This window comes from Phyllopteryx taeniolatus, chromosome 22 (assembly GCF_024500385.1).
Source record: "Phyllopteryx taeniolatus isolate TA_2022b chromosome 22, UOR_Ptae_1.2, whole genome shotgun sequence".
Taxonomy (NCBI): domain Eukaryota; kingdom Metazoa; phylum Chordata; class Actinopteri; order Syngnathiformes; family Syngnathidae; genus Phyllopteryx; species Phyllopteryx taeniolatus.
The window spans coordinates 7,701,259-7,719,455 of record NC_084523.1 but is presented as its reverse complement, the minus strand read 5'-3'; the positions used below and the strand labels follow the sequence as shown (position 1 = coordinate 7,719,455).

At 43.8% G+C, this 18,197-nt stretch overlaps 1 protein-coding gene across 10 annotated transcripts in view; it reads right to left on the bottom strand.

Annotated features, from left to right (window-relative positions):
- The window catches only part of cacna2d1a (calcium channel, voltage-dependent, alpha 2/delta subunit 1a), a 49,036-nt gene that overhangs the window by 25,159 nt on the left and 5,680 nt on the right, over positions 1-18,197 (bottom strand). For all 10 annotated transcript variants that reach the window (XR_009786432.1, XM_061761980.1, XM_061761981.1 and 7 more), the window contains 9 exons: positions 10,841-10,922; positions 9,213-9,329; positions 5,699-5,758; positions 5,172-5,207; positions 4,276-4,399; positions 1,741-1,872; positions 1,350-1,419; positions 1,224-1,274; positions 101-200 (listed from right to left, as the gene is read on the bottom strand). Coding sequence is in view for 9 of the 10 variants with exons in the window: in XM_061761980.1 (XP_061617964.1) it covers positions 101-200; positions 1,224-1,274; positions 1,350-1,419; positions 1,741-1,872; positions 4,276-4,399; positions 5,172-5,207; positions 5,699-5,758; positions 9,213-9,329; positions 10,841-10,922 (772 nt within the window). In the remaining variant the exon portion in view is untranslated. The remainder of the gene's footprint in view (positions 1-100; positions 201-1,223; positions 1,275-1,349; positions 1,420-1,740; positions 1,873-4,275; positions 4,400-5,171; positions 5,208-5,698; positions 5,759-9,212; positions 9,330-10,840; positions 10,923-18,197) is intronic.

Genomic DNA, 18,197 nt, shown 5'->3' with positions numbered 1-18,197 from the left:
GGGGGGGGGGGGGGAATAAATAAATCCCGAAATTTAAGTTCTGGGCAAATTCATACACTAAGCATTCACATGTGAATAAAATGATTGACGCAGTGCTCACATAGACGACGTTGACGTAGTCGTCGTCCGCCAGCGTCTCCAGCATCTTGCTGACGGACGTTCGGATCAGCTTGAGGGTGAGGCCCGACACGCTGCCGCTCCTGCAGGAAGCCGACATCATCACGTTTTGCACGACAGAATTGATATTTGATGCCATGTGGTCAAGATATTATTTGGATTTACAGGAGAAGACTGACGTGATCGCAGTTTAGCTGTGAGCATTTATTGAAGTGAAGATGTTGTATTTTTAAGAAATGGTTTACAAAGGTGTGGGACAAAAGTTGTTTTGTAAGGTTAAAAAAATGAAGGGAAAATATAGGAAAAAAAGTCAAAAATAATGGCAAATATATAGCAATATCATGTTTTACATTAATTTTTTGTAATGTGCTCAAAAAATGTCATTTTTTTATGTGCAGGTAGATAGTGTAGGTGATTTACAGAGGATGTAAATTAGTTTGATAATGTAAAAAAAAAATAATATACCAATTAATGTATATGAAAAAATAAATATTTCAATAATCCCTAGTTTTGTAATGTTCAAATAAAATCAAAAAACAGTTTTGCAAGTGATTTACAGATTAATATAATGTGTAGAAAAGTATTTTTCCAGTTCAAAAATATATCTGAAATGGTTTACATGATAAAATAAGGACATAAAACAATATTTTAATGCTTTCGTAATGCGCTAAAATATATATTTTTTAAACTATGTAATTCGTATGTGTAGTCAGAGTCAGAACTAATGTTTAGCTATAGATTTAGACAAACATGTTTTAAAAAAAAAAGGTAAATACCACCAAAAACGCAAAACAAAACCTATCCCTTTTGCAAATTTGTATCAATTTTAATGCATGAAAAAAACATAACGTTCAATCTTCTCACATGTAAACTGCTCTGTGCCTCATTTTAGCCATCGAAATTGTACTGTGTGACTTCAGAGGTGTGCACTTCAAATGCTCTCTGTTGTCCAAAAATAACCTGGCATTTTTTTTCCTGTGTGGACTGTAAACGGCCGAGTCGTCCCGTGTGCGCCCGCTGGTTGACGCAAGGTCAACAGTCAAAGGGTTCCAACATAAAGCATTTATCTGAGCGTGTGCGTGTTGAATCATAAGCTTTTCACTCACGCATCCACCAGGATCAGCATGTCCTTGGGCGACGCTGCCCCCTGGATGTACCTGGTGGGTAATCACACGACAATGACAGTTTTGGTTTTTGATCCGGCGTAATAGCATATGTCGGGCCGCACTCACCACGGCCGCCTGCGTACGTCATAGAGGTCGATTTTATTGGCCGATTTGCTGGAGTCGATCCAGGGAGATGCTGCGTTTTGACAGAAAGAAACAGTCATTTCGTTTCAAGCGTGGCCTTGAGGAGCCCCAACGCCACTTTTGTTGACGTGTTTTTTCATTCTTTTGGACTTTTGAGGCCACAATTGAAAAACTCAGCAGGCAAGGAGGAAAAAAAATACAAAAATCAAATGAGGTTTTGACACTGCGAATGAGTCACAATGTGAGGCATCGGTGCCAAAAGTCACAAGACGGAGGCGTTTGCGCGCCACTAACGTGATGACACACTGTACAGTCTTTGAGATGACTTTGCCGAGGTCAAGGTCGGTGAGGCGGCTTCCGTCTCGGGGCTCACCCGGGAAGTAGCGAGCCAGTCCGGTGGCGGAACCAAACACCTGCCAGAGGAGCGTGGGGTCTTCCTCTTTGTTCCGCCGGAAAACCTCCTCCAAGGCCTCTGTCCAGTTGAGCTCATTCAGAATGATGGTGGCTGCAATACACAAGCATGAAAACAGACATGCAGTTGACACATGGTAAAAGACACAACTGGAAAAAAATATATACTTGATCCAGTTGAGTTCATTCACAATGATGGCGGTTGGAATATACACGCGCACGGCCGACAGAGGCAGAAAGTCGACACATGCGAAAGTAAACACATTTCGAATGATGGTGGCTCTAATACACACACATGGTGACATGCACACATGCATGCAGGCAGCTGACACAAACACCCTCAAATATACTTGATAGATGGTTACGTCGCGAGTAGCGAGTCAGCTCCCACTGTGCTAATTTAAAAAGTGTAGTTTGGGGTTTTTTTTCCCCTCGAGAAAGAAGTACAGCATATATACCATTGACACCTAATCACAGAAATGTAGACTGTAGACAACAAGCAGCACCGGGCTATAAATTGCACCACAATATCATCTTTTTCCACTTCTCTCCATGGGGGAATCCTCCTCCTCGCCACCATGTAGCCAGGCTGACATTCCATGCTTTGTAGGGTATAAAAACACCCGAGGCCCCTCCTTCAAGTGTTCCCCGTGGAGCAGAGCGTGCGTCCCGGTGTGATAAACGCTCACAATTTGGACTCTCTCACGCTCCCTGCGGACGAATGCGCTTCGATGACATCACACTCACTCGCAGCCCCACACAAGATGAGTATACAAATATCAACAAATGGTACCGTGTGGCAAGGTTGATGCGTCGGAGTTTGGTCATAAATCAGCATTTAGTTCATTTCAATGCAGAATTATCAAAAGCAACATTGGAACGATGTGACTGGACAATCAGTACATCGCTTTATCAACCGTAAACTACAACTGAGGTCAACAAAAGGGGGATGCTCGTCTGTCTGCGCGTTGTCGCCCACCCACGCGCCGCTGACAGCAATTAGGCGGCGGCAAGGGAAGTGGCAAAAGGCGCCCCGTCGTCACGTCTGCTCGCTGTCAGCCAACGCAATCACTACGCCGTACACTGCCGCCGTCTCTGCGTTAAAAAGCCTGTCACGTGATCTTAAATCCCGGAGAAAGACACACGAGTGCTACGGGCCGTAAATTCAAGAGTTCAAACGTGTCCATCGGCTGATGAGGTCAAGTCCTGGCAAGGGCGCGCCGCAGCCGGACCAAGCGCTGCATAACACGGGAGGGGCAAAAGTATTGGGACGCCCCTCAACTTGTCACCACGTGTAGGTGTCCCAATATTTTTGTCAATCTGTCCAAACTCTTCCCCACCATTGAGTGTCCCAATATTTTGTCAATTTGTAGCTGTATCACAAATGAAAACATTACATAGATATATGTTTTTCAAAAAAATAACATTTGGACACACTTGGGGTGAACTTGTCACCGTCAAAAGGAGTCCAATATTTTTGCCCGCGTTTAGCCTCAGCCACAAATCAAAGCGGACATAGAAGAAGGAAAAATCTATTTCCACGCCGCGAGCCGGGCCGCGGGGAGGCGGCTCGAGAACACGCAGTGGCGGCGTGGCAGTATCGCGGCACGTCACCGCCGTGCGCCCGCCTCGGCCTGACAGGTGCCACACAGCGTCGGCGCAAACGGGCATCAGATATGCGGCCGCGGGGGCCGCCGAGGCCCTCCTTTCGCGCCGTGCGTCCACGCCGATCTGCCTAATGAGCAGAGAGGGCAGAGGACGGGCACCGTGCGAGGAACGTGACACGCACAACGCTGTGATTCATCGCGTGAAAGGGAAGATGGATTCCTCTCGCTGGATCAGGAGGGAAATAGAATCCAATCGAGCACGACTAATGTGGGATAAGATGGAATATTAGTAGTGAGGGCGGGGGAGGAGCAACTTTGTCTCCTCTATTAATAACCATGATTGGAGAAGATGATTAGCTGTGGAGGAAAGTGGCAAATGTCGGGAAAAGGGAGGAGCGCCGCAACAAGGACGCCTGCCTGGTCTAGACAAAGTCGTCGTAAATCCAGTTAGCGGGCGTCTTCGTGACGTTGCCATGGAAACGCCAGCTCTCCTGAGTGGTGTCAATATGGCTGCCTGTCCTCCCGGGGAGGGAACAAAGGGACCAATGCCGCCCCAGTACGGCAAGGAGATGCCATGCGATAAAAATGCAGTTGAGATAACGCTAACGTGAGCAAAAAAAAAAAAAAAAAAATAAATAAATAATAATATATATATATATATATATATATATATATAAATTAAATAATAAAATAATAATAAAGGCACTGTGACGCTTTGAACACAATTTTAATATGAGGACCAAAAATAGGTACGGATGAGTTAGGCTAAATGCTAACATGTGATGGCTCAATGGCTATAGAGACTATTTGGGGCGAAACGCTAACATCAGCAGCAAAATAATCCCACACGGGCACACGCGGTGATGACGGACATAGGCAGCAACACTTACAGCCCTCGTATATGTCGGTGGGAATGTGGACGGCCGTGGTGTTGTACGAGACCAGACGCTGGAAGTCGGGGTCCACGTGGAAGTCCTCGGGAACGTAGCGGTTCTTCTTCTCCGTCTGATTGAGCTGCGCAAAGAAGGATGATTTAAAAAGTTACAAAACATATCGCCGCACGCACGTTCACTCTTGTCGGGTGTTGTGATCGAACGCGTGTTCGATTCCCGGCTCCCCGAGAATTATCTACAGCTGAGTATTTTTAAAATTTGCAGTTTGGTCATCCAACCATCCCTACACGACTGACATTTTTCTCCAAGTTTATTCATAAGTTTATCACAAAAGAGTCTCAAAGGGGCTTCAAGAGCCTGCAGTTCACAGTTTGTTTGTTTTTTCCTTCCAATTGCAAATGTTGTTGTTGCGTCTTTTCCAGAAGTGACTTTCCTCACGTTTCTGATTGGCTAAAATGGCCTTTTAGTTTATGGCACCACCTGTTGCTTGCCATGCACTTGAATAGGATTTCATAATTTTTGGACCCCAGAGCTGAAAAAAAAAAAAAAAAAAAAAGGGATCATTACATTTTTATTAAAGTGAATTACAAGTTCCTGCAGACATGGTATTAAGAAATGTAAATGTGAGCTCGTGAACGTGAGAGAGAGGTAAGGGGTGTGTTCTGTCCGTCAAATACAGAGTGACAGGAGTGTGCTGTGGGTGAGCACGCTGCTTTCTCACCGCGACAGCGCACGGGAACGAGACGCCGATCCCGGCTTATCGGAGGCGACAGATGACGTCTGAGGCCACAGGGGGAGGCGAATCGACTTGCGGTCTTTCTTGACGCGTGAACGCGACTAAAAGTTATCCAAATACTCAATAAAGCCACACAATACTTCAATGTTATACTCACGTTGTCTTTGGCGTTGTAGTAGATGATTTTGTCGGGCTGTGAAAAGACAGGAGACAAGTGGGAAATGACGATAGACCCAAAAAAAATGAATTACATTTGCAATCGTATTACGGCAGACATATTGCACCCAGGAAATCATATGCAGATAATTGACTTTTAATGGAAAATGCTCATTTCGTCTGAAGATGGATTGTTTTGCATGTTCATAAGATAAACGGTGAAGTGGGAGACGAAATATGATTGGTTCCCAGAAGGCCAGAGGCTTAAGAACTGCATTCACTGTTCAAGATGAAATATAAATGGAGAGTTCAATAAATAAAATAACAAACAAGTAGAAATTGAAGGTCAAGAAAGCTATCTCCAAATTTGAGTACTACATAGAGGAAGTAGCACATGATCAGTCATTCATCAATTACTCTCCAACATGAATAATGTATTTCCAAACAAATCTCTGAATTCACTTCACAGGGTCGTCAAACACTCTCGCGTCGACATACTAGCAATTTTTCAATAAATTCCCGACTCACCTCGCTGTTGACTTGCCATATGTGAGCCATTTGGAGGCTTTCGGCCTCTTCTGCCAGTCGCTAAAAAATACAAAAATTAATATTACTAATATTCTGGATGCAGCACTTGTATTGTAAATTAGGACGCGCCGCGTGCTATAATTAAACCCCCTCCTCGTACAACTATTGTACACGCTCCCATATTTCGGCATAATGACTTGATTAATGGGTTTATCATGCACCCATCTTTTAATCTGTACCTGGTCCACATAGGCACTGTACTATTAATTTCCCGTGAGAAATGGTGTTTAAAAAAAAAAAAAAAGAGGGTTAAAAAAACAAACAAAAAATGATCAGTCGTCGAGTGGAATTCAACAAGACATCTGCAAATATCACGGCGTCCCATTAGGACTCGGCGGACGGCAAACACGCAACCCTTGAGCGCTTTTTTGTTTCTTCTCCCTCACTCATTAAGCCAGTGTCCCACTTACATGTAAAATTACTCGACTGGTGAATGAGAAAGTACACAGAAACCACATAAATTATGGCTATCTGTGATCGTTGCATAATTCATTGGCACCGGGGCAACGCGGTGGCACGTTTAAGTGACGTCTGGGCTAAATCGGTCACCCGCTCAAAGTCGGCGCTGGCACGAGCGCAAACAACTTGTGCCTCTTGGCTCCATTGGGCTCTTTTAATTGTGCTCAAAATGCTAAATTGTACTCGTCCAAGGAGACAAGCGAGGCATTGGGGCTAGAAAACACTCCAACACCGACGCATGTGAGCGAGCTATCGCTGATTACCAGGCAGATACGCGATGCACTGATGTGCCTGAAGCTACTGGAAAAAGTGGGTTTGAAAATATTGAGCTAAAAACTAAACTAACTACAAATTAAATCTAAAAGAATAAACTATAAAAACAAGGTTGTGACAGATTGACAAGTGAAGTTCTTACTCAAATAAAAAAAGAAAAAAAAAGAAAAACAGCATACTTCAATAAATGGAAAAAATGATAAAATGAAGGTCAGTGGAAATGTATATTTTTAATTGATTTCTAACAAAATGTCATAGGCTAATGAATATATGAATATATAATCTATGTGGCTTCAGCATGTACCACTACACTCGCCACTTGTTTTTTTGGCTCTCACAAAGGTATCGCCTTGCAAGTAATTCCAACCCGAGCACCCGTCTGCACTTCAAAGCCCCCCCAAACTGCCACCTGCCTGCCAGAGTGCAAGGCGGGGCTCGGGAGACCAAACCCCAAGCATTTGCTGTTGTGACTGGCAACATGTTAGTCACAACTCTCCTGTTTGTCAGTCATTTTCATGCGTTTGCAATATATGTAGTAAGTGGACGATGCGCTAGTGTCGTCGTGTTTGCGTATGAGTGTATAGCCTGTGATTAAGACGTCCTAACAGCCGCGTCTAACGACTCAAGCCATGTCGACTAGTGTCAGTTTAATAACGCACACATAGCAGAGATCAGTGACTCCACTGTAATTACGCGCCACTACACAACGCACCGCTTAAAGGGACGTGACTCAAGTGACACCCTAATGAGCACCAGAGTGCAGTTGCGAGGATTCGCGGGGAAACTTTTCGCCGGTGATTAAACGACGAAAAGGTGGGGGGTTCTGCGTGTTTATGATGCCGAATTGCCTGGCGACCGGGGGCGCCGTCATGGCAACCCGCTGCCGCATCTCTGGGCTCTGCTTCCCCTGGCAGCCCACGCCTCAGAGATGAAGAGGCGTTCCATCAATGGCGAGCCACCAAGAGAGGCCGCCGACTGCGGCCCGGCCTCCGGTGGGCGGCCAAAGCCTTTTTCGGATCGACTGCCAGCGCTAATGCAATCTGAGACCTTAAAATAACCCCGATCATTATTCAAAGAGCCCCATCTTTGGCTGTCTGCTCTCTGTTCCCTCGCCCATCTTCTCCCGCTGCCTGTCTTGGTCTGTGTGGGCGCTCGTGCCGCCAATCCCAAAAAGGACGACGAGACTTCCTCAAAGTGAACAAGAGTTCTGAGCGGCCACTTGTAAAGAATGACCTTCAGGTTGCCTCAAAGACAAAATTAGGATCGTAAAATAGTGTCCTAACTAGGGGTCCGATAAATGTGTTGACTTTTACCTTTATTTAATAAAAATGTTTTTTTTATGATGTATATTTTGATCGATCAAATGCTGATATCACAAGGTGTTCCTGTGTATTTCATGGAATTTTTTTGAGTGTTTGTTTCACGTTTTAGAGACAAAGGATTCCCAAACTGTATTAAATATATCGGTGTAAAAATAAAAACATACTTGTTAGGGATGAGAGCGTTTGAATAAGAATATGCAATTAATCCGATAGATACATTTAGAAACCAACTTCAAAAGGCAAAACATCAGTTAGATGTTATCTTATTAAAAATAACTGATTTTCTGCAACAACAGTTAAGATACACTAACTTTGAGTACAATAAGTCAGGAAAATTCCTTGCGAACCAACTTCAGCGCAATAAAGAAATCATTAATTACAGCCATTCAAGATTCATAATTTCATAACTCATGAATATGCACATCGCTTGTGTATCCCCTCACTTATACTCTCGTCCTGTAGACTTTTATAATTTAATGCCACCACACTTCAGTTGTACAGCCGGGTTCACGACCCTTGTCCTGCATGCTTCTTCTCCTGTCCTTGTCCTGTTCTATCTTGTCCTGTCCTTCCCTCACAGGGTGTAGCACTACAGCCCCATGCAACACTCATATTTAATGTTTCATTGTTGTAGATAATGTAATGATTTACTTCTCTCATCCTGTTTACAATTAGTGCTGTGTCTTTTGTCTTTGTTTCTCTCTCCCTTCTAGAAACTTTGTTATTACAGATGCCAAACAACTTAAATATGGAAAATTGACCCTGACTGAGTCCAACAGTTTGATGACAAAGTGCTGCTTCCACCAGTGAAAGTACAATCCATGCTTTTATTGTCTTTATGGGTGCTCACTTGTCGCATCAGACTCTGGGATCCAGCTACCGTAATTTGAAGCCGCTTGCCTCGTGGCAACACCTCAGCTCCACCCCGGTAGTACTTGGCATTGGTCCCGCACGAGGCTTATTTGCATGAGACAAGACCGCCCCTTCAAAACAGGCAGAGTTCCGCGAAATAAGATACAAGAAAATTGGGTGATAAGTGCTTAATAACTCTTGATCCTGGTGGTATTTTGACAAAAACACACAGAGACCCCTGGGAACTGTTTAAAAATCACAATATGTCTCCTTTAATGTATTTTTATGTTTCCCATTCAAGAGTCAACCAAAAAGAAAGACAATGACATTCGCAACAAATAATGAAAAAAGAAAGCATCCAATTGAAGCGTTCCTGCTTCTGTGTCGCATACCGTTCGGCTGGGTTGATGGGCGTAATCATTTAAAACGTAACCATGGAAACAGGGGCTTTAATTGGGTGTCCCTCCGGCGTTGACATGCGAGTCAAATCTCCGTCAACACAAAAAGAACAAAAGGTTTTATGATGACACCTGCGTGCGTGCAGTCACCTTGAGGGCTTTGGAGCGGCTTTCCAACAATCTCTCGATATTCCCGGCGGCCGTGGCCACCAGCTCTTCGATGCGGTTGGTCTCCACGCTGAAGTGCGTTTTATGTTTGTTGTAGATCTGATGACAAAAGGATTGCTGATGTTATTTTTTTGTTTTTATTACTGTTAGCATTACTACCCTGAAACGTTTTCCATGGAAATTTAGGAAGGGCCAAGGAAAAACCATCAAACAGTCAGTCAGTGGTATCAATTAAGAATATGCTTGCGCTGACTTCCACCAAGGACGAAAGCTCAAAGGTGAGATGTTTGGTCAGCAGCAGAAATAGAATTGAGTATTCTACCGATTATACCATCGATTAATCAGATAAAAACTGATTTTGCGTAAGTAGCGATGTTAGGCTATATGAAATTAGCTAAACATCAATACATTACCTTGTGGTGGCGAACATAGACGTGCTGTTGTGGTAAAGATTGCACTTTATCTTCTTTTTAAGTGTGAAATGATCCCAAACTTTGGATATTCTGTCTTTTACAGAATATTTCCCCCCCCCCCTACTGCATATATTTTGAACCAGGCAGACATTTACATACAGTCTCAATCAGTCCTTACTGACCAACGAAAAAGGGGAGGGAGTGATTGAACGGCAATGTCAGGTTACGTCATAATACTAAATGACATTTAGCATGCTGCGGAATATGATGGAGCAAAAGCAGCAAAAGAAAAGCGCACAAATGCCAAACCGAGACAATTATTTTGCAGCCTGGAGGCCTTTTCAATGTCCAGCGTTCAAGACGGCAAGTGCATCTATTGGTTCTCCCCCCTCGGTGGTGAACTACTGCGGCATAAGCAATGTTATCACCGATGCAATGTCACCGAACTATTTACCATTTTATCTATTTTCTACAACCAGTTTTAGTTGGGTTGGATGCCATTTGCAGTAACAAACAGACGCCACAGTGCTTTTGCGGGCTATTCGCCTTCCTTAATTGTACCACCAACATTTCACATAATCGTGCACAAAAAAGCTCATATTTACCGTATTGATGTCTTTAGTAACATTACCATTATCACTGTTTTCTTTGAGTTTGTTATTTACTTGATTATATCATAGTATTTAAGGTGAGATGACGCCGTTATGTCAAGCCTCATGTCATATTTTTGTGACCAAGTAGAATTCTATTCAATCTTTAATCCATTTTCTTTATTTTTTTACAGACTTCCTACATGGAGGGACTTGGGCACCCACCAAACAATTTTTGGAAGACATTCCTGATCTTGAATTAACATTCAAGCCGCCCCCTTTTAAACTCTGCATGCTGTGCAAGTTGAAATCTGGCACAGTATTAACAAATACATTCGAAATGAAAGTTTTGCATAGTTTCATGATGACTTCTTAACAACAGCGCATTATTACAAGAACACACTATTATTATTATTAGCTTTTCAATCAGTGCAGTCTACAAGAATGAGGTGAGTTAAAGTGCAGCATTAGCGCTAATGAGAAGCGTCTATATATAGAGTTGCGGTATAATGTATCTGCGTGAAGGTCGTTGAAAGAGAGCTCAAGGATAATTAACGTAGAAATTCATCAATGCACTTTTGGCGAGACTTTGATTGACCCGCCTCACCTGAGTGAGACTTCGTATGCCGCTCGCCTTGTCCGTGAGCGTGATCAAGTCCTTTTGCATCTGGTCCACCCATTCTTTAATCCTGAGGACACACAAACACACACAGAGCACATTCAATTAGTTCATCAGGCCGCTGAAATGAATGACATGTTGTGTGTGTCTGCACGGCATGACAGTGTTCAGTATGCTAGCATGTATTGAAGGGGAAGCGTGAAATAACAATGTTTAGCCAAGTGAATAAGCTGCACGTGCATTAAGGAGAGCGCTATTCATAGTTGACAGTGTGAGTGTCACGTCCAGGGGCGGTGGGATGCCGCGGCCGCCTAATGTATTCTTCCCAAAAGAAACGAGAGGACACGCAGAGACAACAGCTGACAACAAGCAGAAGAGCATGAAAGCTTCAGAAAAGCATCGAAAAAACAAACAACATCTAAAAATGTTCAGCATGGGAACTGCTGGCTACGAATCGTAGCATTTATTTAAAAAAAATAAAATAAATAATGAGAAGTGCGGACTAAAAATGTTAGCCTACTCTCGTAGGACTGCTGGCTAAAGATGATGGTGTTCGCTATAAGAGCTGCTGGCTAAAAATGTTCAGGTTCACTATAAGAACCATCCATCCATCCATCCATCCATCCATTTTCTGAGCCACTTCTCCTCACTAGGGTCGCGGGCGTGCTGGAGCCTATCCCAGCTATCATCGGGCAGGAGGCGGGGTACACCCTGGAACTGTTTGCCAGCCATTCGCAGGGCACATACAAACAAACAACCATTCGCACTCACATTCACACCTACGGGCAATTTAGAGTCGTCAATTAACCTACCATGCATGTTTTTGGGGATGTGGGAGGAAACCGGACTGCCTGGAGAAAACGCACGCAGGCACGGGGAGAACATGCAAACTCCGCACAGGTGGGGCCGGAAATTGAACTACTAACTTAAAATATTACCATTCGCTATGAGAACTGTTGGCTAAAAATGTTACCGTACTCCATAAAGAAAAATTAACCTCAGCTCCCGCGCACACCATTTGTGTGCAACGGGGGTGGCTTTGACACAGGACCCCTGACTGACCGTGTTATTTTATTTAAAGCAAATACAGTGTAACGCGAGCCGACCATATTTAGCCTTACAGGGGGACAGCTGCTTGTTGCTGGGGGCAGATATAGGATAGATTGTCCTGTCAGCGCATAACACCCACCGGTGTCACCTCAGAATTAATGTCGGGGTTCAGATGTCAAAACGTCACGGTTTAATAGGGACAACAAAAGTAGGATTTTGTGACGGCAAATGTAACACCTCAAGGCATGTGTTTAACTGGATAGGCTCCATCCTGAGTGGACTAATTAGCCACTTCCACAAATAACCATCAACGCCACTTGTGTGACAACGGGATGTGTGACTTCCCCAGTGGACGCTGATTGCTGTGAGAGCGCACCAAAGGAAACCGTGAGGGTTTTTTTGGAGTGTTTGTCTGAATGTTTGCTCAGCTCTATTCACGCCCGACCCCCGCCTTACGCTCCTGCCCCGCCCCCTTCGCTGGAATTTCTCCCTCGGCGAGATCGGGAAGGTGACAACGAAAGGAAAGGCGCTAGCAGCTACGTCGAGGGCATCCGTATGAAAGTCATCGGAGCGTGCAACCCGCTGGGCGCCTTTTCGCTCGCATGTTTGTCACTGAGTCACTAATGACGCCAACTTATGAAGCATCCGCGGCCTACATCATGCCTTTATTTGACCAACTGCAGGCAGAAAGGTCTGAGAATATATCATAACACTAGTAAATAGTAGGGGTGGAACAAAATATTGATAATGTGATATCATTTTCTCTCATGATACATGTGTCAAATATCAATATTATAGCTGTCCAATGTTCAAGTACTATTCTGATGTCATGCTGTATCGTCATCGGTTTTCTATGGTTTATCACACGACCACTGTTTTGTGATCATATCAGTCTCGACGGTGAAATATGGTGATATTGTATTGAAGGCTAGTCTATGATTCCCACTCCTTGCAAATAGCCAGTGACGAGAAGCTTTCTGCTAAACCAACCGGGTTCGAAGGTCGTCCACACAGGTGTCGCCTCTTCAGAGAAGCTTTTAAGGTAATGAGATGGGTGTAACTAATTAGTGTACAGGAGGGGAGTATTATGTAATCCACTTGAGTGATGGGACAACCAGACGACGATCTCCACCACGTCGGACTTTGATCTTTGGGATTTTATTGCTGGTTTGGGTCACACTGTTTGGACGTTTGGTACACTTATTTTAAGGCTCGTCTATTATGAACGATGATTACCAACATCTGTTTTATGACAACAGAAGCTAGAAAATGTCGGGTATATAAAATATTTGTTCCATCAAAGTGTTTTAGTTCTGGTCAATGACTGCAGACAAATGTCCGTAGACTACAAACCATCACCTGCTGTAGTCTACAAGAGCAGCTATACTGACCCATAACCATTGTTTACCACGCAAACGATCAAAGCAATTTCCAAGGAACGCCCTCTGAACCTGAGAACCCCCAGTTCTACAACAACAACCGCAACACCACGGTTTATGGACAGCACGTGGGTGGCGATCGACCCCGCTTGTAAACATTCGCCGCCGAACAAATGACCACGGTATTGATCCGTCATAGCTAGACACCACACCACTGCGAGCCATCTTGTTTCGAAGTAAAAAAAAAATAATAATAATTTTTTCAATAAAAGCATGCAAAGACTCAATATCCAATCTGGGATTTTCAACTCCAACTACCTCATACTTTTATACTCAGAAGCCAGTGCTTTTGATGTCACAGAGACAGTAAACTCTTTTTATGTTCCCGGCGGCTCCTGGGGGGGGGGGACGGTCTGAAAACTGAAATCCTCGTCTGATGATTCTAACTGAGACTCCTCATCACTTCTTGGAGATTGATGGGGATGAAAGTAGCAGAGCCACTTGGGGATCCATAAAAAGAGCTCAGACCGCAAGCCATCCAAATTAGGGGAGACAAAAACACACATGGTCCTCGGGTATTTGCTTCCTAGCACTATGACCTTTTTATTGAAAAGAAGTCAACATAATTAAGGCCAATCTTAGCACGATATAACAAGAAAGTGTGCATAATAAAAGCTGCCATGTACAAGTATAACCAAGGGACGAGCAACAAAATCTACATTTTGTATTAAGGTCAATAACACAGTAATTGCCACCTTTGTAAATGTCTCACGGCCTTGTTATCATCCCAGACGGAAAACAACTGATGTTCTTTCAACAAATCAGCCAGGCGGAGAAGCCAAATTCAGGCTTACACCAGACATTTCCCATCATTTAAGAAACTAAATGCTTTGGGTGACTGTCTGGGAAGAAGGTACAACTGGCAACCTATCTTCCGATGTCAAAGGTTTAGGTCACTTATGTCAGCAGCGACCCAATGGACGCCGACTTCAAAGGCCATATTTGTATGTGGTGGTACAAGTCTTTATTGGTTTGAAATGAGTCAACAGTAGCCAAAGCATCGTGTTGGTTTTGCAGTGGGATACAAGGTGTTCAACTCATTCACTGCCTGCTATTTTCCCCAAATTGCCAGCCGTTTTAGATCATTTTAACTGATCTTTTAATATCCACAAAATATTGTGTTGTGTGACAATATAAGCACCGACCCTACCAAAGAGTAGGCTCTCTTCTTTCACCGGAAAAAAATTGTTTGAGTCTACCGTTGTCTGTTCTTTAGTAATCAGCAGTAGAACATGTGTTGCCTTCACAAAAAAAACATCTGTTTCTGGCCAATTAGTGGCAAAAACGAGCTTTTTGTGTCAAGAAACATGTCAAGCAGATAAATGCTAATACTTTTCTAGCCTGAATTTCACAGAAAAGCTGGGCGAGACAATCTTCCACATCTTCCTGTTGAAAACCGTACTTGACGTCTATATACGTCAGTGGCAACTAACGTTTGGATTCGAGTTCACGGCAGTGAATGAGTTAATGTGCCTTGCCAGCTCTGTGAAATGTGAACAGGGCCACAATTGTGTCTTCTTTTCTGTCCTGTAGCCATTTTTGTCATTTCCGAGAACACCATGGGGACAGGCTCCCCATCACCTCTGCAGATTCGGCCTAATGTCACCACAAATCCATCCATTGAGCCGCTCTCCGCAACATATACAAAAACACACCATTTCCACCCATGTGGATAAATAGATTCGAGAACCTGCCTTCTCAATCCACCCTCTTTGACCAAAATGTCCAATTAACTGCAAGTCTACACGTTAGTGCAGTAGTGGGTACTCATTCCCTGATGCGTGAGCTCTAGTATTAAACGCCACTACTGATCCATTAAGGGGGATTCTCGCTGAAGCCATCACGCACCGTCAAGAGCCCACTTTTCTGTTGCGTACCCCACGAGCACCCCAGAGACATTTTAAGCACTTAACGCCTCGAGTGCCTGACGAGATGCTTTAATGGGATGCACTTGAGCAGATATTAGGCGATAACAACCTCAATTTACTCAAAAGATATTTTGGGCTGATTCGACATGTAAAGCTTGACGGTACCTCCGTTTTCGGGACATACTGTGGACACGCTGAAAGTTCATGCAAAAATTTTTGGGGCAAAAAAATTCAACGTACATTTTCTAGATTTTCCGTGACCCCTTTTGTAATCAGTGATGATAAGTGACATCGAAAAACGGGTAAGAACCTCCGTAAGCGGTATTCAGCAAAAGTTAAGGCCAGCTACAGGTTTTCCCATTTTTAAGTGTGACTGCTAACCAGAGCACCTTACATAACATTTTACACTTACCTGATAGTTCCCAATGTTAAAATGTTACTAAAAAAGTATGTTTATGTTTTTTTAATAAGGAAAGTTCATTTGAAAGCCAGCAAAACAACTTCCTGGATCATGTTTGACATCGGAGTATCCACTCCACTGAAGCAGCACAACTCTTAATGGCGGTACATTTTCATTTTATTCAACCTTTATTAAACCAGGAAAACTTCACTGAGATAAAAAATCTCAAAAAAAAAAAAAAGGAGTGTTCGGGTCAGGACAGTCAACAAAACACAGTTGCAAAGGAAAACCTTGCCGCGCTTTATATGAGAGTATACAGATGTGCTTCCTGCACTGGACAGGCCTGCCATCCAAACAGCTGTTAGCCATTCCCCCGGTTGCCTTGGTAACGGAGCAGTGGAAAAATTCCCTTTGTGCAGAGAGGGGATGTGAGGTACGCACATGGGTTGCTTCCCATAAAAATCTGCCATGAGAAACTTTTGAGGCTTACAACATCCCGCTGCCCCTCCGAGGCCAGGTTCAGGTCGACGCCCGCTTCCTCAAAGACGGGCGCTCGTCTAAATAAATCCCACCGGGTTCAGTCGAGGGCAAAGAGGATTCAAGTGGGAGTGTGAGAAAGTTCATGAATTACTTTTGGTTGCTAATTCTTTCCTTACGACAAGTCAGCCAAAGCTACTGTGGTTCTATCAGATGCTTGAAGTTTTTAATCAGACATAAAAACAATAGAGTAACCGGCATTATTTTCAGCCTACCAAAGATTGAGGTCAAGATGATCATTTGGTGTAGTCCTATCGACATGTACACACAGTTTGTGATCATCTCACCCTAAACTTCCTGTCGCCATGTTTGAAATGTGGTCAACCTGACTCCACCCGAACCACCCCTGTTCGGTGTTGTTGTGTTCATATAAAGTGCCTCCTCACATTACAGAGGAGATTGCCAGAAACAAGACAGCGACCAGAGAGGCATGGCTCTTTAGCTGAGCATGAAATCGAGTTAGGCTTTAAAAAAAAAAAATGAAGAAGAAAAAAGTGGGGGGTGAGTGGTAGAAATGGCTGAGAGAAGAAGAGGATCCGGTCTTGTTTTGTAGTGAGAATCAATACAGGGCCGTGTCCACAACATGCAGAAAGGAGACAATGTCTCGTCTTCTAGTCATGTGTCCTCATCATTTAACCCACTGCGTGCCAGGTCAATGACATCATGACTTCTCAGAGTGGATGTCGTTAGGTGTATTTTTGGAATCGATTATTCTACGGATTATCCCATCGATGAATCGGATACACATTTATTTTAGATCATAATAATCAAACACAGCGGCACGGTGGCCGACTGGTTAGAGCGTCAGCCTCACAGTTCTGAGGACTCGGGTTCAATCCCCGTCCCCGCCTGTGTGGAGTTTGCATGTTCTCCCCGTGCCTGCGTGGGTTTTCTCTGGCCACTCCGGTTTCCTCCCACATCCCAAAAACATGCATGAATTGGAGACTCTAAATTGCCCGTAGGCATGACTGTGAGTGCAAATGGTTGTTTGCTCCTATGTGCCCTGCGATTGGCTGGCAACCAGTTCAGGGTGTACCCCGCCTCCTGCCCGATGACAGCTGGGATAGGCTCCAGCACTCCCGCGACCCTAGTGAGGAGAAGCGGCTCAGAAAATGGATGGATAATCAAACACAATATCTGCAGGTGAGGTGCAGGTATTATTTGTGTCCACTTGGGGTCGCCATCCTCACATTCTACTGTAGTATATGTGACTTTGAGTGTGTGTGGCTTAAAAGGCGGGGCCTGGCATGGCATCAGCAAATGAGAGAGTAGATTTGGCTGGCTCTTAACTCATTCATTGCCAGCCTTCCCAGTTAACATGGATATTTTACTTCTAAAGCCGTCAATGGCAGTGAATGTGTTAACTGGCTAACCCGTTATCAAGTCTGCTTGTTGAGTGACTCGGCGTTAGTTGTGGCTGTCAGTTTGTGTATGAATGTGCTTATTACATGTTTTTCCGCCTTACATTTTCTTCTAAAAAGTGATACTATCTAGCACTGCTAAGCTACATTAAATTAGCTTTGATCGGTATGTTACATACATAATTTTTGAGAATCCGCCTGACATGTTTTGTCAAGCTGCTATCAAACAGTGTAAATATCCAAGTTATAAAAATAATACAGCTATAGAAGCGGCCATGTTGAGTGCCCGTCCTGCGCAACTGAGCCACGGATCAATCCACTTAGCAAAATATACTCTGCAAGTCTGACATCATCGCACTTGGGCCATTAGGCTGGGTGCCATGGTGGCTCACCACCACAACCGATGAGGAAGAGGACGGGAGGAAGACAAAGGGCGGTGGCTCGGAATCAACGAACATTTTTTTTAACCCGTTGAGTCAACTTTATTCGTTCTGTGATGAAACAGAACAAAACTCGGATGAGTTTGCTGAGGAAAAATCAGATTCTGTTTATGTTCCACTTGTTGTGGGTGGAGTGGTGTCTACATATTGCCAGTATGTCGTGCTAAAATTTCACTAATGGGGAAAATGACTACCAATATTAGTAATATTATAACACCACTGCTACTATTATAACTCACAATAAAGTAAC